Source organism: Nansenia antarctica (genome assembly GCF_963989245.1).
Source record: "Nansenia antarctica genome assembly, chromosome: 7".
Lineage (NCBI taxonomy): Eukaryota > Metazoa > Chordata > Actinopteri > Argentiniformes > Microstomatidae > Nansenia > Nansenia antarctica.
In genome coordinates, this window is record NC_137677.1 from 38191832 (window position 1) to 38216831 (window position 25000).

Genomic DNA, 25000 nt, shown 5'->3' on the forward strand with positions numbered 1-25000 from the left:
AAGGCTATACATCCCTCCCTCCCTCCCTCCCTCCCTCCCTCTCAGGGGGTTTCCATAGCAACCAGCGGAGAGGAGACATTTCTCCAGAGAGAAAAGCTTGGCCAGAGAGCCAGAACAGTGACCTCCTCCGCCTCCTCTTCCCCCTCCTCCTCCTCCTGCCTCCCCTCCCTCATTCTCCTCCCCCTCCCATCCTCCTCCCCTTCCCCCTCCTCCTCCTCCTGCCCCCCTCCTCCTCTTCCTCTTCCTCCCCCCTCATTCTCCTCCCCCTCCCATCCTCCTCCCTCCTCTTCCCCCTCCTCCCCCTCCTGCCCCCCCTCCTCTTCCTCTTCCTCCCCCTCCTCTTCCTCTTCCTCCCCCCTCATTCTCCTCCTCCCTCCTCTTCCTCCTCTTCCCCCTCCTCCTCCTCCTGCCCCCCCCCTCCTCTTCCTCCCCCCTCATTCTCCTCCCATCCTCCTCCCCCTCCTCCCATCTCCCCCTCCCTCCCCAATCCCTGGGCTCCCTGGTAGGGATGAGGTAGTCAGGGAGGGGTCCGTCTTCAGGGATGATGTTACAGTGCTCTCTCATCGGCCATGAGACAATGGAAACCTGCTGCTTGACTGTGTTTAAACGTGGCAGAGACAGACACACACAGACAGGGACGTCTGATCTTCCACTGTAAATGGTGTTCAGCGCCCTCAGGATGAGCATCCACTTATATCATTTATTAATTTAAATTAATTATTTATTAATTTAGCCTTTTTTTGTCCCATGACACCAAGGTCTCTTTTACAAGGGAGCCCTGCATCCACACAGTCTACAACCATACATCACACACACACACACACACACACACACACACACACACACACACACACACACACACACATACACATACACACAGTCTATAACCATACACACACACACACAAGATGACAGCATAACTAAACACAGAGAACTCAAGATTTGTTTTCTTCTAAAATGTCTCTGCAGGCTGTTCCAGCGGGAAGGTGTGCGGGGGGGTGCACCACAACTAGAAGCAGATTTACCCGGTTCAGACTCAAGGAACTTCAAGAGTTAACCAACTCTGAGAATAAACGTGAGGTAAGTGATGTTCTTGGATGTCAGTAATGAGGTTGGGTAAGATGGGAGGTTATGCAGTTGGGCTTTATACACTGACACAGATACACCCACCGAACAGTTTATTAGGAACACGATACTAATACTGTCATAATCCCTTTGCTTTCAAAACAGCCTCAATTCGTCTGGTTCTGGCAAAAACAGATTGGACATTCCTATTGTTCATAACAAGCTCTCTCCAATCACTCAGGGGCTCTGATTAACCCCTGCTAGACATTTTTTCCACAACAAGTTCCAGGTCTATGATGACATGATTGCATCACGCAATTCCTGCAGATTTTTCAAGCTGTGAATCTCCCGTTCGACCACATCCCAAAGGTGTTCTATTGGATTCAGATCCGGTGACTGGGAAGGCCACTGAAGAACACTGAACTCATTGTCATGTTGAATTGTTGATGATACCAGTTTGAGATGACTTTTGCATGGTGACACGGTGCATCATCATGCTGGTAGTGGCCATTAGAAGATGGGTACATTGAGGCTATGAAGGGATGCACATGGTCAGCAACAATACTCAAATAGACTGTGGCGTTCAAGCCATGATTGATTGGTATAAACAGGCCCAAAGCGTGCCAAAAACACATTCCCCACACCACCACCTGAATGAATGAGAAGGTGTACAGGTGTGTGTTCCTAATAAAGTGTCTAGTGAGTGTATAATGTGATTTTAACTTGTGTTTGTTTGTCATGTGACCAGTGTGTGTAGAGTAGGCTGTATCCACCGTCTGAAGCTCTGTGGAGTAAATGTTTGGGTTTATTCTGGACCAGACCAGTCCTATCTCTGTCCTTCTGTGTTTTATCCCAATTCACTCCCCGTGGTTGAGATAAGTAAGTAAGTAGCCTTGAGAACCGGTGGTTCTGGAGCCTAACGGCCCTTAGGGGGCAGGAGCCTATCTCCTGTTTCCGTAGCGTGAGGCGGCTTGATGTACAGGTACACCCCCCCTGGACATGACGCTCGGGTGGTGGAGATACCTGGCTGTAAAAAACAGACTGTGTCATATTAATTCTATATTGAAGGAGAGACTACAGCTGTTAAGTAGTAAGTACCATGTTATTCTACTGTGTGTGTATGTGTGTGTGTGTGTGTGTGTGTGTGTGTGTGTGTGTCTGTCATACTAATACAGTATCTATCTATACAATAGCAGTATTGTGTTCCTTTCCCAGCGGGAGATAATGGACTTTGTCCCTGATCAATGATGTGAATATATAACTCAATTGAATGGGGAAGTGTGTCCAAACTGTTGACTGGTAGTGCGTGAGATGAAACTGCAACAATAACAACATCACTAGACCCTGTGAGAGACACAGAGAGACTGTAGGTAACGCAGGGCAACCACACAGAGACTGTAGGTAGCATAGCAACCACAGAGAGACTGTAGGTAACGCAGGGCAACCACAGAGAGACTGTAGGTAGCATAGCAACCACAGAGAGAGAGAGAGAGAGAGAGAGAGAGAGAGAGAGAGAGAGAGAGAGATGACTGTAGGTAGCCAGGGCAACCACAGAGAGAGAGAGAGGAAGGCGCTACTCACATATTCTTTCACATTCTTCGTCTTGACGGCCTTGTAAGAGGAGTACGCTGGGTAGAGCGTCCCAAAGGCCAGGCTGGAAGGAGAGGGGAGGGGGGGAGAGAGGGCAGGGTCAGAGGTCAGAGAGGTCAAAGGTAAACACCGTCACCTGGGCAACATGTCCGCTGGGTAACACCAGTTTCTAGTTTTCAAGTTTCAGGTTTATTTGTTAGGTCACATGACACAAGTGTAACAGAGTCAAATTCTTCGGCTTCACATCCTGACATTGCATTGCAGACAAAGACACACAAATATGAGAGATAAAAGATAAAAGTGTAAAAGTCACAGTAGTACAGGACATAAGAGACAACAAAGAATAGGCATAGTACCAGATAAGGTGGCATTAGTGCAGGTAAGACAGGACAGGTTGCACTAGTGGTGCCGCTAGTGATGATAAGAGTTCACAGTAGTAAGGTGGCTTGAGCTTAGGTTTGCTGTAGTCCACGTACAAGGGCTGAGCAAGGGGGAGATAGCCAAATGACTACAGTGGGCTCTGACGAAAGTCGTTCGACTGACAACTTATGTTTTTTTAATCTAAGCTAAATCAAATCAAATCCTGTATTTTTAGACTGAGAGAATCTCGCATGTCTTCTACAAACACGCGCATAGATCACTGATTTAAGGCAGCAGCGCCTCTCTCTCTTGTTGTTTTGAGCTAGAAACCCCCGGGCAATTATGCTAACACCTCTACGCTAACGCCGAACAAATATGTCCCTCTAGCTAAATATTTATCCTCTCCAATGTGGGCTGACTGACTCATCTAAACTCCTGTTCCCCTACAGTAAACAGGAAAGTAGAACACTCTACTGGGGCGACGCTCTCAACATCAGGCCTCTCTTCCAACCAGGCCAGACAGCCTTGGGGACTGTGATGGGAAAGTTAGGTTTATTATGATGATCCTGCCTCAGAACAAAAGGGCCGTACAGGCGTACAGGACTGGCCAGGCCTGAGATAGCTAGCTCAGGATACACACCGACCGACAATAATAGTGCTGGAAACTCATTTCTGCTGTCCTGTAGATAAAACACGATACAAAGGACCGAAAGGTGGGTCACCATATGTGAACCCGCCTGTGGCTGATTGCGCACGCGCACACACACACACACACACACACACACACACACACACACACACACACAAGCATGCTCTCTCTCTCACACACACACACACGCACACGCACACGCACACGCACACGCACACACACACACACACACAGCTCTCTGTCGCTGTGGTGATTAGTGCTGATGTGACAGGAAGCTGAATGCTGAGTGAGGGCAGCGCTGGGTGGACCACGCCTTCACTATCAGGGGGAGCGAGTGTGTGTGCGTGTGAGTGTGTGTGTGTGTGTGGTCAGGGGGCATTTAGCCTGTCTGCCTACACAACAATGAAAGTATGCCTGCGAAATGATACCTACCGTATATGTTTCCCTAATCTGTGTGTGTGTGTGTGTGTTGCCGCGTGGCCGAGCGCTGAACCTCCCCCAGCAGACACCCACTGTCTCTCTGAGTGTCTCTCTGACTGTCTCTCTGAGTGTCTCTCTGTGTGTCTCTCTGAGTGTCTCTCTGAGTGTCTCTCTGTGTGTCTCTCTGTGTGTCTCTCTGTGTGTCTCTCTGAGTGTCTCTCTGAGTGTCTCTCTGAGTGTCTCTCTGTGTGTCTCTCTGTGTGTCTCTCTGAGTGTCTCTCTGTGTGTCTCTCTGTGTGTCTCTCTGAGTGTCTCTCTGAGTGTCTCTCTGACTGTCTCTCTGAGTGTCTCTCTGAGTGTCTCTCTGAGTGTCTCTCTGTGTGTCTCTCTGTGTGTCTCTCTGTGTGTCTCTCTGTGTGTCTCTCTGAGTGTCTCTCTGTGTGTCTCTCTGAGTGTCTCTCTGTGTGTCTCTCTGAGTGTCTCTCTGTGTGTCTCTCTGTGTGTCTCTCTGAGTGTCTCTCTGAGTGTCTCTCTGAGTGTCTCTCTGTGTGTCTCTCTGTGTGTCTCTCTGAGTGTCTCTCTGAGTGTCTCTCTGAGTGTCTCTCTGAGTGTCTCTCTGAGTGTCTCTCTGTGTGTCTCTCTGTGTCCCACTCACAACTACCGTCTCTACTCCTCCTCTCAGCTCCTCTCTGTGTCCCACTCCCATCCCTACTCTTCCTGTCTCTCTGTGTCCCACTCCCATCCCTACTCTTCCTGTCTCTCTGTGTCCCACTCCCATCCCTACTCTTCCTGTCTCTCTGTGTCCCACTCCCATCCCTACTCTTCCTGTCTCTCTGTGTCCCACTCCCATCCCTACTCTTCCTGTCACTCTGTGTCCCGCTCACATCTCTACTCCTCCCCTACTCCTCTACTCCTCTCAGCTCCCCAGGGAGACGCTCACCATACAGATACCAGGAACCGGCTAGGCTCAGATTCCCCTCGTCTCATCCATGATTAGCGATCGTAACTCAACACTGAGATTAAGAGGACGTCGGCGGTGGGACCGTGAGTTAACCTACGTGTACACTAGGCTGAGCTAACGCTAGGCTGAGCTAACGCTACGCTGCCTGCATGCTGAGGCAAATCCAGTTGGATTTTACCCAACGGCAATTTAAATATTCAAGCGTAAGAAAAAATGTGTGGTCTTCACAGCTCATTGGCCTACATTCTCCTCCGCTCCTCCACCTCTGCTGGCCGACTGGCCCCACCACCTCTACGCCAACACGGCAATTCGCGCTGCCCAGTCACGTCTCTTCACTACACTGGCTCCCCGCTGGTGGAATGAGCTTCCCACGGCTGTCAGAACTGCAGAGTCACTACCCATCTTCCGTCGGAGACTGAAGACCTCCATCTCTTCAGGCTACACCTTAACTGCTCCTCCTGAGACATCTACTACCCCCAGGACTGCGTCTCCTGAGACACCTGCTTTCCCCTATACCGTGTCTCCTAAGATTTCTACTGCCCCCCCCTTGTACTGTTTCTCCAAAGTCTACAAAAAATTAAATAAATAATAATAATAATATTTTTTCTTCTATCACGACAACTGCCAATGGCCCCGGGCCTGAGCTAGATTACTCTTCCTGCTACGACTGGTGGATTGGTTTTTCCCTTGCTTAGCCAAATGTATCAATTGTAAGTCGGTTTGGAATAAGGCGTCTGCTAAATGCCAAAAATGTAAATGTACATTCCACTGGCACATAAGGATGACGTAGCCTAGCCTAAGGTTTGGAAAACATCTTAGATAAACAATATGTTGTTTACAGACTGAGTCACTGTTTGTTTGGTATCGTCATAGCAATTATCTGAGAGGCTCTTTGAGAGCCACTGACCGTAGCCTCAGATGTGATCCGTTTATGTAATCCAATTCAGAGAATGACACCAACGATAAAACACCATCCTACACCTGTGTGTTTCCTAAAATAGCATGCTCTTTAAAATGAAGGTTTAGACAACAAGAAGGCTACCCATGATCATCCTCACATACAAAGCCCTCCATAGCCTGGCCCCCCCTTACCTGACTGACCTCCTTCTCCCCCACCGCCCTACCCGTACCCTCCGATCCTCATCCACTGTTCCCCTCACTGTCCCACCCTCAAAACTCAAAAGCTTCGGAGACTGTGCCTTTTCACGAGCTGCACCCCGCCTCTGGAACTCTCTCCCTCAACCACTCAGAGACTCACCCTCACTCCTCACTTTTAAATACCACCTCAAAACCTACCTGTTCTCCCATACATACAACCTCCCCTACCCCTAACCCTAACCCTGCCACCCCCCTCCCCTCCTGGACATTGCTGCGTTACTTGTTCCCCCCTCGCTAACTCTGTGTTCTATGTGCTCATGGTATCTGTTGCTTGTTGTTTCATACAATGAATTATTATTATTATTATGATGATGATGACGACGACAATTTACTTAATAAACCAGGTAGACCTAGCCACACGGCAAGACTACAAGACCTGGACAGAGGATGGAGACAGGTGTTAACAAGGCCAGGGTACAGGTGACAGATGTTGACAAGGCCAGGGTACAGGTGACAGATGTAGACAAGGCCAGGGTACAGGTGACAGATGTTATAACAAGGCCAGGGTACAGGTGACAGATGTTATAACAAGGCCAGGGTACAGGTGACAGATGTTATAACAAGGCCAGGGTACAGGTGACAGGTGTTGACAAGGCCAGGGTACAGGTGACAGATGTTATAACAAGGCCAGGGTACAGGTGACAGATGTAGACAAGGCCAGGGTACAGGTGACAGATGTTGACAGGGCCAGGGTACAGGTGACAGATGTTATGACAAGGCCAGGGTACAGGTGACAGATGTTATAACAAGGCCAGGGTACAGGTGACAGATGTTGACAGGGCCAGGGTACAGGTGACAGATGTTAACAAGGCCAGGGTACAGGTGACAGATGTTATAACAAGGCCAGGGTACAGGTGACAGACGTTAACAGGGCCAGGGTACAGGTGACAGATGTTAACAGGGCCAGGGTACAGGTGACAGATGTTATAACAAGGCCAGGGTACAGGTGACAGATGTTGACAGGGCCAGGGTACAGGTGACAGATGTTAACAAGGTCAGGGTACAGGTGACAGATGTTGACAAGGCCAGGGTACAGGTGACAGATGTTATAACAAGGCCAGGGTACAGGTGACAGATGTTGACAAGGCCAGGGTACAGGTGACAGATGTTAACAAGGCCAGGGTACAGGTGACAGATGTTATAACAAGGCCAGGGTACAGGTGACAGATGTTATAACAAGGCCAGGGTACAGGTGACAGATGTTATAACAAGGCCAGGGTACAGGTGACAGATGTGAACAAGGCCAGGGTACAGGTGACAGATGTTATAACAAGGCCAGGGTACAGGTGACAGATGTTAACAAGGTCAGGGTACAGGTGACAGATGTTATAACAAGGCCAGGGTACAGGTGACAGATGTTAACAAGGCCAGGGTACAGGTGACAGATGATATAACAAGGCCAGGGTACAGGTGACAGATGTTGACAAGGCCAGGGTACAGGTGACAGATGTTGACAAGGCCAGGGTACAGGTGACAGATGTTATAACAAGGCCAGGGTACAGGTGACAGATGTTAACAAGGTCAGGGTACAGGTGACAGATGTTGACAAGGCCAGGGTACAGGTGACAGATGTTATAACAAGGCCAGGGTACAGGTGACAGATGTTAACAAGGTCAGGGTACAGGTGACAGATGTTGACAAGGCCAGGGTACAGGTGACAGATGTTGACAAGGCCAGGGTACAGGTGACAGATGTTATAACAAGGCCAGGGTACAGGTGACAGATGTTGACAAGGCCAGGGTACAGGTGACAGATGTTGACAAGGCCAGGGTACAGGTGACAGATGTGGACAAGGCCAGGGTACAGGTGACAGATGTTATAACAAGGCCAGGGTACAGGTGACAGATGTTGACAAGGCCAGGGTACAGGTGACAGATGTTGACAAGGCCAGGGTACAGGTGACAGATGTAGACAAGGCCAGGGTACAGGTGACAGATGTTGACAAGGCCAGGGTACAGGTGACAGATGTGAACAAGGCCAGGGTACAGGTGACAGATGTTAACAAGGCCAGGGTACAGGTGGTTTAGCCCTGCGAGGCCTTAGTACTGGAGCAGAGATCACCTCAGAAGGCATCTGTCTGAATCTCCCTTCACAGACAGCACTCAGAGGCGTTCAACACATTGTAAACACCCCTAACCTACTGTTTATGTTGTCTTCCTTCTCTGAATGAGAGAGAGACAGATACAGTATGTATTATCTATGACTGGCCATGGCCATATCATATGGCATATTATGTAGTCTTGAAGAAATATATCAGGATTATATATAAATAAAACGCATCATAATTAATCTCGATCACCATCCTAGTGTTTAGCAGCAACACAGTTATATAATCGACCATCACAAAATGGTGTTAAAATCGCAGGAACAGCAGATAAATGAGCTGTGGTGTGTCTGATGGTGACACCGCTAATCCCGATGTCCCACCTCCATCCAACTGACTCATGGGCTGCGTTCGTAAACGCGCTCTGGAAACCCGATCAGCACTCACGGAACGCCTCTTGTCCAATCAAACGACTCGGTCCCTTTACGACGCTGGCGCTCTCAGGGCGGATTTACGAACGCAGCCATAACAGTGGTAGCTAGCAAGGGTGCTAGTTAGTTAACCCCGCCAGAATACTACAGATAAGATAACACGTTGAATTACAAGATGTTTGGCCCGGTTAGTAGCGGCAGAAAACGTCCGTTTTTCAAGTCAAAACACACACGTAAACCCAGCACGTTTCAACGCTCGTCCCAGATTAGCACCGAGACACCAAATCAACATTACTCACACGACTATCCTCGAGATGATCCACGACACCATCTTCTCAACTCTTGGTTGTAGCAGTGAGCTTGGTTACTAGGTAACTAGGTAAACTAGGCTAGCGAAGCCCCATTCCTCCTCCGGGGGGACAGTGTTGTGATGCTGGGTGTAGCGGGAGACAGACGGTCCTGGCGGTTGGGCTGAGGTCTCTCTGTCTACTGCAATATCATTGAATGACTGAAACCTCCTGTTTTTCCCCTCTTAAAGGGACCGAGCACTGTATCCCTACAGAGAAGCCCTAACTCAGTGGGTCTAACCCTAACCCTAGTGCAGAATGAATGAATGAATGAATGAATGGTCTTTATTGTCATTGATATAGTACAGGTACCAAACAACGACATTTGTGAGGGGGGGCTCCCCTGGTGCTAGGAAAAAAAATACTAAAAACAAGAAGGTAAAAGAGCTGGTTTACATAAATAAAGGCGATGTACACTATCCACTATACTATATACATAGGAGTGTGTGTGTGTGTGTGTTTCCAGGAGTGTGTGTGTGTGTGTGTGTGTGTGTGTGTGTTTCTAGGAGTGTGTGTGTGTGTGTGTGTTTCTAGGAGTGTGTGTGTGTTTCCAGGAGTGTGTGTGTGTGTGTGTGTGTGTCTCCCCCAGGGTGTTGCGATGCGCTGATGTTCCTCCTGATTCATTCTTTCTTCTTCTGCTGTTTCAAAGCGCAGGGCCGCCCATATACTATACAAATAAAACACTGTGCTGTACTCTATGCTATGCTATAAATATCCTAACATTTCCAATCTCTGAACCTTATGTGCACGAGGGTTGTCATATTGCACATAGTATTATTGCACATTCATTTAAAGTGTCGCAGAGAAGCCCTAACTCAGTGTGTCTACAGAGAGAAGCCCTAACAGTGTGTCTACCCTACAGAGAAGCCCTAACAGTGTGTCTACCCTACAGAGAGAAGCCCTAACAGTGTGTCTATCCTACAGAGAAGTCCTAACAGTGTGTCTACCCTACAGAGAGAAGCCCTAACAGTGTGTCTATCCTACAGAGAGAAGCCCTAACAGTGTGTCTACCCTACAGAGAGAAGTCCTAACAGTGTGTCTACCCTACAGAGAAGCCCTAACAGTGTGTCTACCCTACAGAGAAGTCCTAACAGTGTGTCTACCCTACAGAGAGAAGCCCTAACAGTGTGTCTACCCTACAGAGAAGCCCTAACAGTGTGTCTACCCTACAGAGAAGTCCTAACAGTGTATCTACCCTACAGAGAGAAGTCCTAACAGTGTGTCTACCCTACAGAGAAGTCCTAACAGTGTGTCTACCCTACAGAGAGAAGTCCTAACAGTGTGTCTACCCTACAGAGAGAAGTCCTAACAGTGTGTCTACCCTACAGAGAGAAGTCCTAACAGTGTGTCTACCCTACAGAGAGAAGTCCTAACAGTGTGTCTACCCTACAGAGAGAAGTCCTAACAGTGTGTCTACCCTACAGAGAGAAGTCCTAACAGTGTGTCTACCCTACAGAGAGAAGTCCTAACAGTGTGTCTACCCTACAGAGAGAAGTCCTAACAGTGTGTCTACCCTACAGAGAAGTCCTAACAGTGTGTCTAACCCAGAGAGAAGTCCTAACAGTGTGTCTACCCTACAGAGAGAAGTCCTAACAGTGTGTCTACCCTACAGAGATAAGTCCTAACAGTGTGTCTACCCTACAGAGAGAAGCCCTAACAGTGTGTCTACCCTACAGAGAGAAGTCCTAACAGTGTGTCTAACCCAGAGAGAAGTCCTAACAGTGTGTCTACCCTACAGAGAAGTCCTAACAGTGTGTCTACCCTACAGAGAAGCCCTAACAGTGTGTCTACCCTACAGAGAAGTCCTAACAGTGTGTCTACCCTACAGAGAGAAGTCCTAACAGTGTGTCTACCCTACAGAGAGAAGTCCTAACAGTGTGTCTATCCTACAGAGAGAAGTCCTAACAGTGTGTCTATCCTACAGAGACACTGTGTAACTGTCTGTGTCTAACCCTAACTGTGTCTGTGTCTAACCCTAGCCCAGAGAGAAGCCCTAACACTGTCTAACCCTAACCCAGAGAGAAGCCCTAACACTGTCTAACCCTAACCCAGAGAGAAGCCCTAACACTGTAACCCTAGCCCTATCCCAGAGAGAAGTCCTAACAGCAGGGGTGCAAACAGGTGATGGCCCAAAAAGGTGACACATTTTTTTTGCCTTAGGGGGGGATAGCGCTAGCACTAATGGTGTTAAATAGATATCGCTAGCACTAACGGTGGTCTAACAATCAAATCAAATCAAATTTTATTTGTATAGCGCATTTCTTACAAGATGCAACTCAATGCGCTTTACACAATGAAAAAGTTCAGTCAATCAGTCAATCAATCAATCAACACTGACAGAGCCGCGAGCAGGCAAAAGTAAAAACCTGTACACTATGTAGCTAGGAAAAATTCCCTTGCAGCCCAACAATGATGCATGTGTAAGTAGCAGCAGCCCTGACCTCAACACCTGCAGAATTACTTCTAAAACAGTTTACCGTGACTGTGTTCTCTATGCTGTCTGGAACTGTACCTAGCTGCCTGAAGCTAAACGTTATTTCAACTGCAGCAGAGTTTAGCAGACAGGGAGATTAGCTAGCTTGTGCATCATGTGACATGGATGAGACTTAGACCCCCCCCCCCCCCCCCACACCAAAAATGTTTTTTTGCAGATCTACACAATTCACATGGATGACCTATTTTGAGATAAAACGGCTAATTTAGCAGAAAGGTGACAAGTTTGCACCCCTGTAAACACTGTCTAACCCTAGCCCTATCCCAGAGAGAAGTCCTAACACTGTAACCCTAGCCCTATCCCAGAGAGAAGCCCTAACACTGTAACCCTAACCCTAGCCCAGAGAGAAGCCCTAACAGTGTGTCTAGCCCAGACAAGACCTGTGTCTGGAGAAGTCTGTGGTTTCACAATAATTACCATGGGAGACCAAAGGTCTGTATGTGTGCGTGTCAGACGCACTAAACCTGTACGTTCATTCAGCCATTCATTCCCACAATAACACGGCCCAGTACTCTAGTTACATCTGACCATGTGTATTTCATATTAAGCCTATTTACAAAACAAACACTACTATGTGTGCCAATCACATTTCCTCTTCAGATAACAGTTAAGGCAGAGCACATGTGGTTCATGAACATGTTGCGACGGTCATGAACCACAGCATGACGCAATCACACCTGGGGGGTATTCCATCAACGTCGTTAAAGGAAAATCCAGGCTTCTTCTGCTAAACCTCGTGAAATTTATCAAAATAAGTCTGGATTTTCCTTTAGAGACATAGATGGAATATGAAATGGTGTGCCATTTCCCCAGTAACTTCAGCAGTGAGGATATTAATATTAGTGCATGGCTGACTCGGTTTGACTGCCCTCTTGGCTGTTTCTGTGCTCCACTTTCTAATTCAGACTCTGGCAGATGATTCTGGAACAGCAGAAGACATGTTTGCACATGACATCAAGTGGGGAGACAGCATCAATGGCTGCAGACATCATTATTATCATCTTCAGATATTGCTAGCATATCAGCCCAAAAGAGCTCTCAGGTCTTCTGACGCTGGTTTTCTCTGTGTACCACATGTACAAAAGAGGAGATTTGGTGAGGCTGCATTCTCATTTTATGCACCCAGATTGTGGAATGCACTGCCAGTTTACACTAGGGATGCAACCTCAGCACATTATGTTCAAGTCAAGACTAAAAACCCATATTTTTAATATTGCCTTTAAATGACTAAATAATTAAATTATGATTATATAATGATTGGTGTACTTTGAGCTGCAACGTTTGCAGGAAAAGTGCTATACAAATAAAAGTTATTATTATTATTATCAGACTCTACAACTGAACAAACCTTAGTTAGTGGTTAACTCATTGTTGGTAAGGCTTACTTGAAAGAAACAACACAAATCAACAACAATTTTTAGCAAACTTTATTTTGAAAAATCAAACAGACTAAGATCAATATATATATTGATACAATGTTAAATGGCCAGTAGTTCTGTTCAGCTGGAATTGTGATCCTTGTACAACATTTTTAAAGTGTTTAACTCATTCGAACTCATTTTAAAGTGTTTAACTCATTCGAACTCATTTTAAAGTGTTTAACTCATTCGAACCTTGGGACAAGAGGCGACCGAACCGATGGAGACGTTTTCTAAAAAGCCAGTCTCACTCAAGCGTTCAAAAGCCAAACTTAACTAACCTTCCTGACTACCTTCTGACGTATAAAACCAAAAAAAAGAGAACATGCTTTTAAGAAGTCCTTGCTTTTAATTGAAAATAAGACAACTAAAAATACAAAACTTTGGTCTATTTCCCTCCACTGCTTCGTAAGTCCAAGATCCACCACAAAGGGCGGAAGGAATCCCATTTTTTTAAACTCCTCCGAACGAAGAAAAAAAAGAAAAGAAAAACATCTACAAAAAAACAGGTGAAGCTCTCCTTCTATGGAAGAAAAATAATAACGCTCGCTAAGAAGAAAAGAGACGGTAGCCCCCGGTGCTCACATTTGTCAGATGCTACACTGAAGCTGAACCCCCCCCCCCCTCCTCTCTCCAAAGGCACGTCAGCTTTACATCTCAAGCTCTCCCCCCCCCCTCATCCACCTCACATCTTACACACAACAACAACAACCAAAACAACAGAATGGACACACCGACCTTAAATACAGGGTTAATCAAAAAAAGTCAATTGGAAAAACAACTAGACGCGTTTCAGCATGTCGTGTCACTGCCGTGAAGTACTCTTCCTTCGTCCAAGCGTCAACTAAACCCCCCCCCAATACCCCAACACCCACCCCCACCCCCTACCCCACACCACCCCAAATAAGACCCCTTCTCCACACCCAGACCTCCTCTTTGCTCCCCTATACTCTATCACTGCAGCTTAGTGTGTGCTGTGTGTGTGTGCGTGTGTGTGTGTGTGCGCGTGTGTGTGTGTGTGTGTGTGTGCGTGTGTGCGTGTAGCAGAGCGGCCTGGGGACAGTGGTTATCGAGGGGCACTAAGAGTGTGCTAGCTTGGGTTAGCGTGCTAGCTTGGGCTCGTGGGCCCTCAGCGTTCCCACAGCATCCTTCACGGCGTGGTAGATGATATTCTTCACCTGGGGGGGACAGGGAAAACGCAGGGGGGGGCACAGGGAAAACGCAGGGGGGGGGCACAGGGAAAACACAGGGAAAACACAGGGAAAAACATAGAAAAACACATGGTTACATGGTTCAGTGTTTCATACAACAGGGGCAACTCAAAGTGCTTTACATACAGCATGAAAAAGATACATCAAGAGGAGAATAGTAAACAAATTAATAATAATAAAAGTAAAATGATAGAAGAGAGATAGATATATATATATCAGTGTTATCCGTATATATAGATAAACATTTCATAAGATAATGAATAAGATAATAGAAAAGACATGGATGGAAGTGTTAGTGTTTAATCGTAACTTGCAAAACACGAAGGTTTTTAGCTTAGATTCTTCGATTATTGAACAAAAAACAAGCGATGAGTTATTTTGCTTGTGCGAGGTGAAATATGTTGTGAATGAGGAGGAAAAGGGACGGAAGCAGCAGAAGAGGGGGGGAGGGGGAGGAGGAGGGGGAAGAAGAGGAGAAGAGGATGAGGAGGAGGGGGAGGAGGGGAAGGAGGAAGAGGAGGAGGGGGATGAGGAGGAGGAGGAAGAGGAGGAAGAGGAGGGGGAAGAGGAGGAGAAGAGGAGGAGGGGGATGAGGAGGAGAAGAGGAGGAGGGGGATGAGGAGGAGGGGGGGAGGAGGAGGAGGGGGAGGATGAGGAGGCAGAGGAGGGGGAGGAGGAGGAGGAAGAGGAGGAAGAGGAGGAGGAGAATGAGGAGGAGGAGGGGAGGAGGAGGAGGAGGAAGAGGAAGAGGAGGGGTGTGTCCAGGCCTACCTGCAGCTTGTCCTCGTGGTTGGAGTGTGTGGTGGAGAGGTGTCTGAACTCCTGGGTCAGTCTGAAGCAGTGCTTCACGTGCTCCGGAGACACAAAGTCCTCTGCCACCTTGATACAGCTGTACAGGTTATGGACCTGGAGGAACAGGGGAGGGCGGGAGAATGTGTGAAAGTGAGGGAGTGTGAGAGAGAGAGAGACAGAGAGAGAGAGAGAGAGATAATGAGAGGGGGAGGTTGTGTGCATGAAAACAAAGGCAGGTGGAACATCAAAGTTTAACAAACCAACGTCCTGTCCTCTGAGAAGACCCAACACTGACTCCCTCCTCCCCCTCCCCTCCTCCCTCCCCCTCCCCTCCTCCCTCCTCCCTCCCTCCTACCTGGTGAGGGGCCCCAGCGGGGATGAAGACAGCGTCCCCCAGGAACTGAACGATGGCCCAGCCCTGCACGCCGTACTCCTCGTACAGCCGCCTCCGCAGCACCTGGTCCAGGTACCAGCTCTGGTCGTGGATGGGGTCGTGGTCTGGGGGGTTCTCCTGACCCTGCTCCTCGCCCACCTGGGAGAGAGAGAGGGGGGGGGGGGGGGGCAGGGGAGGGGGGTGAGGAGGGGTGTTTAGTTTAGTTTAGAGAAGGACAGTGTGCACATGCATTAATTGTCTACAAGATGGGTGCATCAGATTTAGCAAGATTGAAGCTAATTTGAGCCTAATTTGTCGCCCTAAAAACAGTGAACATAAGACACAATAAAATACAGGAAACAACAAACATCTTTCATACAGTCAAGACAGTACAACGTGCAGGGGGAGGGGGAGCTCTGTCACACCCACACAGTTAACACTAGAACAGTATTGTACCTACTATAAGAGCAGTCAAATGACCATAGTCTTTACAATGGAGAGCTGCTACTTACACACAAAGACCACTAGGTGGTGCGTCTTGTAAAATAGCCTGACTCCTACACAGAACTGCAAAATAGCTTTATATTCAGGGGTACACATAACTGGTGCGCCAGTGCGCATGCGTCGCCAAAATGCATGCTGCGCGGCAGATCAGCGGCATGAACGCGCTCTTGCGCACCAACAGCTGGAAGCGCTGGGAGAGGAATTTACTTCCTCAAAATCCAACTGCTGACTGCTGCATCACTGCAAGCCCCACTAAGTAACTATCTGCCGTCCCCTCAGCCCGACGAGTAATTCATCACAACAGTCGACCGACGACGACCACGGCGACTCCCCTCACGAAAACATTCGGAAAGTATCGTAACTCGTACTTTCATTCCGCGTATCGCGTATCGCACGGTTATCTCGCCGACACGTGAAAATTCAGTCCCGAACGACTCGTCGCTAAAAGGAAAAACAACACCAAGGGACTTCACGTTTCTTTTCTCTGAAGCTTTCAAACGTTCAGACGTTTGTTTTACAGCTTCATTATCGCACCTCGACCCCTGACCCAGGGAATATGGTTGGGAATTCTATTAGAAAAAAAAAAAAAGACATTGTTGCACAATCAAAATAATGAGCTATTTAAAGTGATAGCCTACAACATCCTCTACCATGGTTGAAATTGAGGACAGTATTAACAGCAGTCAAGAGAGCAGTGATGATGATGATTAAGCTTGTAGCATAAATAAATGCTTAGGCTGTAACTTTTTGTTGAAAAGTTGATTTCAGTGTTTACAGAACAGAGCAGTGCTTAAAGAGATGTCAGTTGATTTCATTGTGTTTAAAGAACAGACATTCAGTTAGTGCTTAAAGAGATGTCAGTTGATTTCATTGTGTTTAAAGGAGTCTGACAGACTTTCATGCTTAAAGAGCAGTCATTTGATTTTGCATTTGTTTATTTTGTTTTGCACACAATCATTTGTTCGTTCATCTTTATTTATGAATAAATGTCATTTTGCTAATATAAGTTATCCATGTATCCCTTTTTTATCCATCCTGTGGGACGGGTCGTGACTCGCGAGCTCGGGGAGCACCAAGCAGCATCCCTAGGTGCTCCTCTGAGCACTGGCCCCAAAAAGTTATGTGCACCCCTGTTTATATTAGCTTATCCTGGTGTGATTTAGAAAATGTGAGGATACTGGGTGGTAGAACACACATATCTAGGAAAAGTCATGAAAGGAGGGTTCTGAAAGAGTGCAAAGATAAAACTATTTTTTTTTACTCACAGGGTCAAATGACCCCACCCATGGCTGTTCTAGTGAGCACGGTGTCTGGATACAGCCAGTTAAAGACGTTGAAAAGGGGGGTAAACCTCCAATACTGCCAACATCTTCAGTTTCGTCAGTTGGCCCTCTCCCCATGATGGGACAAGTGGCTACGAGCTCTCTGGGGGGTCAAACTGAATTCTGATTGGTCTCCTTGCAAACAGCTCCTCGTTTAAATACTTCACCACTGCTAAATAGACTTAAGGGACGAATTCATTCTCTTTCGTCTTTGTTCCTACTGTTGAGGTTGTCATCTGAGCTGCGAGTGCAATAGTAGACACTAGACAGATCATGTGGTCTGTCTTTCTCTCTGCCCTTCTCCTTAAATAGCATCTGGACAGCAGGACACAGGAGAGAGAGCCAGATGAGCTACACTATAGACATTACGACAGCAAAGGTATCGATGAGAAGCAAAGGGAAACGTCTTCAGGATGTCAGGGCTGCCCAGTCACGTCTCTTCAATACACTTCCCCGCTGGTGGAACGAGCTTCCCACGGCTGTCAGAACTGCAGAGTCACTACCCATCTTCCGTCGGAGACTGAAGATCCATCTCTTCAGGTTACACCTTAACTGCTCCTCCTGAAACTCCTGAATCTACTACCCCCCAGCTCTGTGTCTCCTGAGACACTTGCTTCCCCCTATACTGGGTTTCCTAAGACTTCTACTACCCCCCTTGTACTGTTTCTCTAAAGTCTATAACAATAAAAATAAGATTTTTTCTTCTTCTATCAAGACAACTGCCAATGGCCCCTGGCCTGAGCTAGATTACTCTTCCTGCTACGATGCATTCAACTGTCAACTGTCAGCAGGTCAACTGTCCAACTGTCACCAGGTCAACTGTTCAACTGTCACCAGGTCAACTGTCCAACTGTCATCAGGTCAACTGTCCAACTGTCATCAGGTCAACTGTCCAACTGTCATCAGGTCAACTGTCCAACTGTCATCAGGTCAACTGTCCAACTGTCACCAGGTCAACTGTCCAACTGTCACCAGGTCAACTGTCCAACTGTCAACTGGTCAACTGTCCAACTGTCACCAGGTCAACTGTCCAACTGTCAACTGGTCAACTGTCACCAGGTCAACTGTCCAATTGTCAACTGGTCAACTGTCCAACTGTCACCAGGTCAACTGTCCAACTGTCACCAGATCAACTGTCCAACTGTCACCAGATCAACTGTCCAACTGTCACCAGGTCAACTGTCCAACTGTCACCAGGTCAACTGTCCAACTGTCACCAGGTCAACTGTCCAACTGTCACCAGGTCAACTGTCCAACTGTCAACTGTCCAATTGTCACCAGGTCAACTGTCCAACTGTCACCAGGTCAACTGTCCAACTGTCACCAGGTCAACTGTCCAACTGTCAACTGGTCAACTGTCCAACTGTCACCAGGTCAACTGTCACCAGGTCAACTGTCACCAGGTCAACTGTCACCAGGTCAGCCCATCTCAGTGTGGGTTCTGACAGGTTCTGCCGGGTCCTACCTTGCGGAGTAGTTCTCGTATCTTCTCGGCGTCCTTGGCAGCGTAGATGTGCCACAGCGCCCCGGGCTTCTCCTTGGCCTCGTACACCCGCCGCTTGGTCATCTCATCCACGTCCCCCTCCTCGATGGTGATCATCACCTCTGGGGGAGCACACACACACGCACACACACACACACACACACACACACACACAGACACAGACACAGAGACAGAGACACACAGACAGACACAGACACAGACACAGACAGACAGACAGACACACACACACACACACACACACACACACACACACACACACAGACACAGACACACACAGAGAAAAAGAAAGAGAGCAGAGCTGGGTCAACACGAGCATTATTCACCGTTGGGGTTAACAGTACAGCTGGACAAGACTACATTCAAGCTTCCCTTGTTTGTATGAACACCAGTAGAGTGTATGAACACCAGTAGAGTGCAGAGTATGCATGGACACACTCCTGGTTTTGGGCCCATAGTTAGTTAGTGCACCTCTCTGGACTGGATGTCGGCTAGCTCGATAACTGACTACTTTCCGGATAAGTACAGCCAGCCATTTCACATGCAAAGACCCCAATACCATTTAGCAATACAACTCATTGAATAACGTGGACCATCAGGAGAAATTGCATTCCCTAAACGGTTTCCCGGTAGAAAGAAAAACACCCAAAGCTAGGCTAGATAGAGTTTCATGGGAGTGATGAAGGAAGGACAGATTAGGAACACAGAACATCACCACGCACACAGTGACCCGACACCCTCCCCTCCTACGAGACAGGGATGGAGGGAAGCTAGCTAGCTACTAGCCCGCTAGCTACTAGACCGCCAGCTACTAGCCCGCTAGCTAGTCATCCACAACGCTGCCAAGGGAACATACAGCTATGGGGGAAATTAAAGAGACCACTTTTTTTTGTATCAGTTTCTCTGGTTTTACTATTTATAAGTATGTGTTTGAACTTGTGTTTTATTCGATAAACTACGGTACTGACAACATTTCTCAGACATTCCAAATACAAATACTGTCACTTGGAGCAAAAATTACAACTGGTCAAAATTACAAAAAAGACACAGTGTTTTCAGACCTTGAATAATGCTAAGAAAACAAGTTCATATTCATTTTTACACAATACTAATGTTTTAACTTAGGAAGAGTTCAGGAATCAATATTTGGTGGAATAACCCTGATTTTCAACCACAGCTTTCGTTGCGTCTTGGCATGCTCTCTCAACCAGTCTGTCACATTGCTGTTGGGTGACCTTATGTCGTTTGATGGCTTGTGAACCTCTATTTTCTTCTTGATTACATTCCAGAGGTTTCCAAAGGGGCTCATGTCTGGAGATTGGGCTGACCATGACAGGGTCTTGATCTGGTGGTCCTCCATATATCGTGTAACAGTCTCCGTGTGTATGGGAGCTTGTGATTCTGTAGAGATTATATATATTCTCATTTGAAATAAATCTAGGCCTGCAATCCTATGCCTATGCTCATACAGTCTCAATGCCAGCTTGTTCCCATACAGTGCACTACTACTACTACTTTTGACCTGGGGCGCGATAGTAAGGCACATGATGAGGGGAGAGGAGGGTGCCAGAGTTGGCCTTCATCTGGGGGTCGTCTGGGTTCATGGGGAGGTCAGGTCTACACACAGGGGTCATGACCCTTTCAGAACCACAACACAACCAGACTCGTTAGTGGATAAACCGTAGTGTTTTGGCCCAAACCGCAAAGAGGGGAGGAGAACAGAGGGATGGGGAGGGAGAGTGGGGGGGGAGTGTACAGAAAGTGGGGAGTGGGTTAGTCAAGAAGAAGGGCATGCTACGGAGGGTAATACAATTAAAAAATCCACAGACCTTTACGCCCCGCGATTTCTGCCTCTGTGAACGAGAAATTTTACCACAATCAACATGAGGCCCATAGAAGGATCCTTTCAGGGCCCTGTCTGTCTACCTGTCTGTCTGTCTGTTTGTCTGTCTGGGAGGGGGGTGGGAAACCCTGGAGGGAGGGGCTACAGGCTATGAACGGAGAGACAGCTTCATTCTATCTAGGGTCTCTTCAGGTTGTAGTTTCTCTTGTTTGTTGGTGGATCTGCTACTACTGCAGTTGACATTTGACTGGTATTGACTAGTTTGAACAGTGTATCATACATCGTACATATAGTATAGTACGTATATTATAGTATTATAGGGTGAATAGTATTTTTATTTAGTTATACATCAGTGGTAATATCTCAAAGGCAGGTGTCAGCACCACTATGAGTAAGCTAGGTGTGTGTGTGTGTGTGTGTGTGTGCATGTGTGACAGTGTTGAGCTTGTGTGTGTGTGTTGAGCTTGTGTGTGTGTGTGTGTCGAGCTTGTATGTGTGTGTGTCTCTCTCTCTCTCTCTGTGTGTGTGTGTGTGTGTGTGTGTGTGTCTGTGTCTGTGTCTGTGTGTGTGCGTGTGTGTGTGTGTGTGTGTTGAGCTTGTATGTGTGTGTGTGTGTGTGTGTGTGTGTGTGTGTGTGTGTGTGTTGAGCTTGTATGTGCCTGTCTGTGTGTGTGTGTAATTAATTAATTTTGCCATTTAGCAGACGCTTTTATCCAAAGCGACTTACAATTACGAATTACAGGGACATTCCCCCTGGAGTAACTGAGGGCTAAGTGCCTTACCCAAGGGCACACTAGTAGTGGTGTGGCTTCAGGCGGGATTTGAACTCACAACCTTCCGATCCCAAGTCCAACTCACTATCCACTAGACCACCACTACCCCCCCATGTGTGTGTGTGTGTGTGTGTGTGTGTGTGTGTGTGTCTCACCCTGCTCGTGGTCCCCCTCCCCCTGGGGGATGCCTACGTACACCATGACGTTGACGGCGTCGGACACGTCCAGGTGCAGGTTGGTGGTGCCTACCTTCCTGTCCTCTGTAGACGTCAGGCCTGGGGGGGGGAGAGAGAGAGAGAGAGAGAGAGAGAGAGAGAAAGGGGAACAGAGTGAGTGAGAGAGACAGAGAGAGAGAGAGAGAGGGATAGAGTGAGTGAGACAGAGAGAGAGAGAGAGGGATAGAGAGAGTGAGTGAGACAGAGAGAGAGAGAGAGAGGGATAGAGTGAGTGAGAGAGAGAGAAATGGGAACGGAGTGAGTGAGAGACAGAGAGGGGGATAGAGAGAGAGACAGAGAGAGGGATAGAGAGAGAGACAGAGAGAGGGATAGAGAGAGAGACAGAGAGAGGGATAGAGAGAGAGACAGAGAGAGGGATAGAGTGAGGGAGAAAAGTGACAAGGGTGAGCGGGGGCAAGAGAGGGATCATTTCTTAGCCGATCAAAGTATTGTTGCTTGGTTAGAATATACCACATGAACCACTTCAGACAGGACGAGTGTTGGGAGTTAACAGTGAGTAAGCACTTTGAGCTGCAACGTTTGCAGGAAAAGCGCTATACAAATAAAGGTTATTATTATTATTAACAGAGAATTAATAGAGCGTCTGATGGGACTGGCCCCCCCCCCAGGCTGGTCTACGGATGGTCTCTCTGGGTCTAGGAGAGGTCTCTCTGTGTCTCTCTGGGTCTCTCTATGTCTCTCTGTGTCTCTCTGTGTCTCTCTGTGTCTCTCTGTGTCTCTCTGTGTCTCTCTGTGTCTCTCTGTGTCTCTCTGGGTCTCTCTGGGTCTCTCTGGGTCTCTCTGGGTCTCTCTGGGTCTCTCTGGGTCTCTCTGGGTCTCTCTGTGTCTCTCTGTCTCTCTCTAGGTCTCTCTAGGTCTCTCTAGGTCTCTCTAGGTCTCTCTGGGTCTCTCTGGGTCTCTCTGTCTCTCTCTAGGTCTCTCTGTGTCTCTCTGTGTCTCTCTGAGTCTCTCTGAGTCTCTCTGTGTCTCTATGGGTCTCTCTGGGTCTCTCTGGGTCTCTCTGGGTCTCTCTGGGTCTCTCTGGGTCTCTATGGGTCTCTCTGGGTCTCTCTGGGTCTCTCTGGGTCTCTCTGGGTCTCTCTGGGTCTCACCGTAGGCGTTGTACATCTTAGGCCCCAGGTCCGGACGCACAAAGAAGTTGGGCAGGCGGGAGGCCAGGTTCAGACGGCCGTCTCTCTTGGTGTACTCTGGCAGGGGCAGGTTGTCCATCAGGTCCTCAAACCTGGGGCGGGGGGGGGGGGGGAGAGGTGGAGGGGGGAGGGGGGAGGAGAACGGGGAAGAGTGGGAGAGAGAAAGACGGAACACAGAGCAAAACAACGAGTCAAATGTCTGACCTGCTGGTGCCCCAGCTGAGAACAGCCTCCCTTGCAGGCCCCCTCCACCCCCTCCACCACCCCCTCACCTCGTGGGCATCATGTCTCTGAAGTCTTCCCCAGGAGGCCAGTCCTTCAGCTTCAGGACCATGGGCTGACCATCGCTGCCCTTCAGACGCTCTGGACACACACACACACACACACACACACACACACACACACACAGGGTGGGAGAGAGGAGAGGGAGAGGGGGGAGAGAGGGAGAGAGAGGGGAGAGGAGAGGGAGAGAGAGGGGAGAGGAGAGGGAAAGGGGAGGGGAGAGGAGAAAGAGAGGGGAGAGAGAGGGGGGAGAGAGGGAGAGAGAGGGAAGAGGAGAGGGAAAGGGGAGGGGAGAGGCGAAAGAGAGGGGGGGAGAGAGAGGGGAGAGGAGAGAGAGGGGAGAGGAGAGAGAGGGGAGAGAGGGGAGAGGAGAGAGAGGGGAGAGGAGAGAGAGGGGAGAGGAGAGAGAGGGAGTAGAGGGGAAGGGGAGAGAGGGAGAGAGAGGAGAGGGAGAGGGGAGGGGAGAGAGAGGGGAGAGGAGAGAGAGGGGAGGAGAGGGGGAGGGGAGAGGAGAGGGAGAGGGGAGAGAGGGAGCAGAGGGGAAGGGGAGAGGGAGGGAGAGAAGGGAGGAGAGAAGAGAGGGAGGGAGGAGAGGAGACAGGAGAGAGAAAGAGGGAACACAGAGCAAAACAATGAGTTATTGTCTGTTTACTTTCCGTCTTTTATGCTGTATGCTACCAAATGTACTGTGAAGCACTTTATGACTGCTGTCTTGAGACGTGCCATACAAATAAAGTAAAATAAAGTGCCGTCACTCACTGGAGATGACCTGGAAGCCGTCCCAGAAGTCCCGGACCTTGACGTCGGAGATGATGGCGCAGTTGCGGCAGTTGACCAGGTCCACGTCCTGGTCCCCAAACTCCTGGCTGAAGGCCTCGGGGAGCCACAGCCCACCCTTCAGGTGCTTGTGGATGGTCGATACCAGCACCGGCTGGGGAGGGGGGGGGGACATCACCATCATCATCATCATCCCAATCACCATCATCACCAATGATGGATAATGACTGAAAGTTAAGCTATGTATTTTATGTAGTTTTGAGATCATTTTATTAAACTTTGGTGAGGCTGCATTCTCATTTTATGCACCCAAATTGTGGAATGCACTGCCAGTTTACATTAGGGATGCAACCTCAGCAAATATGTTTGTGTTGTTGAACTGTGGTTGGTAGTGTTGTACCGACACCGATACTAGTATCGGCATGGCCACCGATACGCACAAAAATGCTGGTATCGGTATCGGCGAGTACTTTACAAAAACGTTTTTTTTTTTTTTTTTTTTACTTAAGTTTTACAAAAACTTTACGAGTTTTACAAAGGTTTTGAGCAGTGCCAGACTAAGTGTTCGCAATAATTTTACATCGAGGTGAGTATGCGGCTCAAAAAACATGTTTTTTTGTTTTGTTTTTTCAAACGCCGTGGTATCGGATCGGTACTCGGTATCGGCAAGTACTGCACGGTCAGGTATCGGTATCGGTATCGGGATAAAAAAATGGTATCGGAACAACACTAGTGGTTGGACCTTCTCTATCATCTGTTGCTAGTAAGTTCTGTTTCCACTAGCACAGTTAGTTCAGTACCTGGCCCTGTTTCCAGCACTCTCTGAAGATCTTCCAGTTGTTTCCGTTGCTGGGGTCCTGCAGGCAGAGCAGGCGTCCGTCACACAGCCAGGAGTGGGAGGTGTGGGGGTCCAGGACGCTGAGGCCCATCACCCCGTCCCTGCGGCCCCCGCCCCCCAGCTCCCCCCCGGCCTCCCCGGCGCGACGCCCCTCCGCCTTCTTGGTCTCCACCACCGAGGCGATGATGTGGTCCAGGAAGTTCGGCAGGATGCCCTTCAGCTTGTCTCCCTGGATGGGGGGGGGCAGGAACTAGGTTTTTATAGAGACTAAACACTGTCTGGAACATCCTGGAAATGCTCTGGAAAGGAATAGGCACCTTTCCTGATGTTGCATCCTGGGATGACTGTTATCTGTCTGTCTTGTCAAACTCAGATGCTTACGTGTGGTAATCAGTTTACAAAAAATAAACCTTCTAGAGCTACCATGCTGAGAATGCTGTGTGTTTGTGAGGCCGTGAGTTGTGTGTGAGTTTGTGAGGCA

The 25000-nt window shown here is 48.4% G+C and overlaps 2 protein-coding genes across 2 annotated transcripts in view; both read right to left on the minus strand.

The window, feature by feature from the left end:
• reep2 (receptor accessory protein 2) overlaps nt 1-9009 on the minus strand; it is a gene marked incomplete at both ends in the record, with an annotated part of 16870 nt that extends 7861 nt beyond the window's left edge. Inside the window, 2 exons of the mRNA XM_080536370.1 lie at nt 2647-2719; nt 8978-9009. Coding sequence (XP_080392496.1) covers nt 2647-2719; nt 8978-9009 — 105 coding nt within the window. The remainder of the gene's footprint in view (nt 1-2646; nt 2720-8977) is intronic.
• Nucleotides 9010-13852: 4843 nt separating this feature from the next.
• Nucleotides 13853-25000, minus strand: part of kdm3b (lysine (K)-specific demethylase 3B) — a 36729-nt gene continuing 25581 nt past the window's right edge. Inside the window, exons 15-24 of the mRNA XM_080536727.1 lie at nt 24482-24748; nt 23664-23835; nt 22895-22985; nt 22584-22714; nt 21412-21531; nt 20470-20493; nt 18605-18744; nt 15296-15472; nt 14920-15054; nt 13853-14115 (exon numbers count right to left, since the gene is read on the minus strand). Coding sequence (XP_080392853.1) covers nt 14038-14115; nt 14920-15054; nt 15296-15472; nt 18605-18744; nt 20470-20493; nt 21412-21531; nt 22584-22714; nt 22895-22985; nt 23664-23835; nt 24482-24748 — 1335 coding nt within the window. The 3' untranslated portion in view covers nt 13853-14037. The remainder of the gene's footprint in view (nt 14116-14919; nt 15055-15295; nt 15473-18604; nt 18745-20469; nt 20494-21411; nt 21532-22583; nt 22715-22894; nt 22986-23663; nt 23836-24481; nt 24749-25000) is intronic.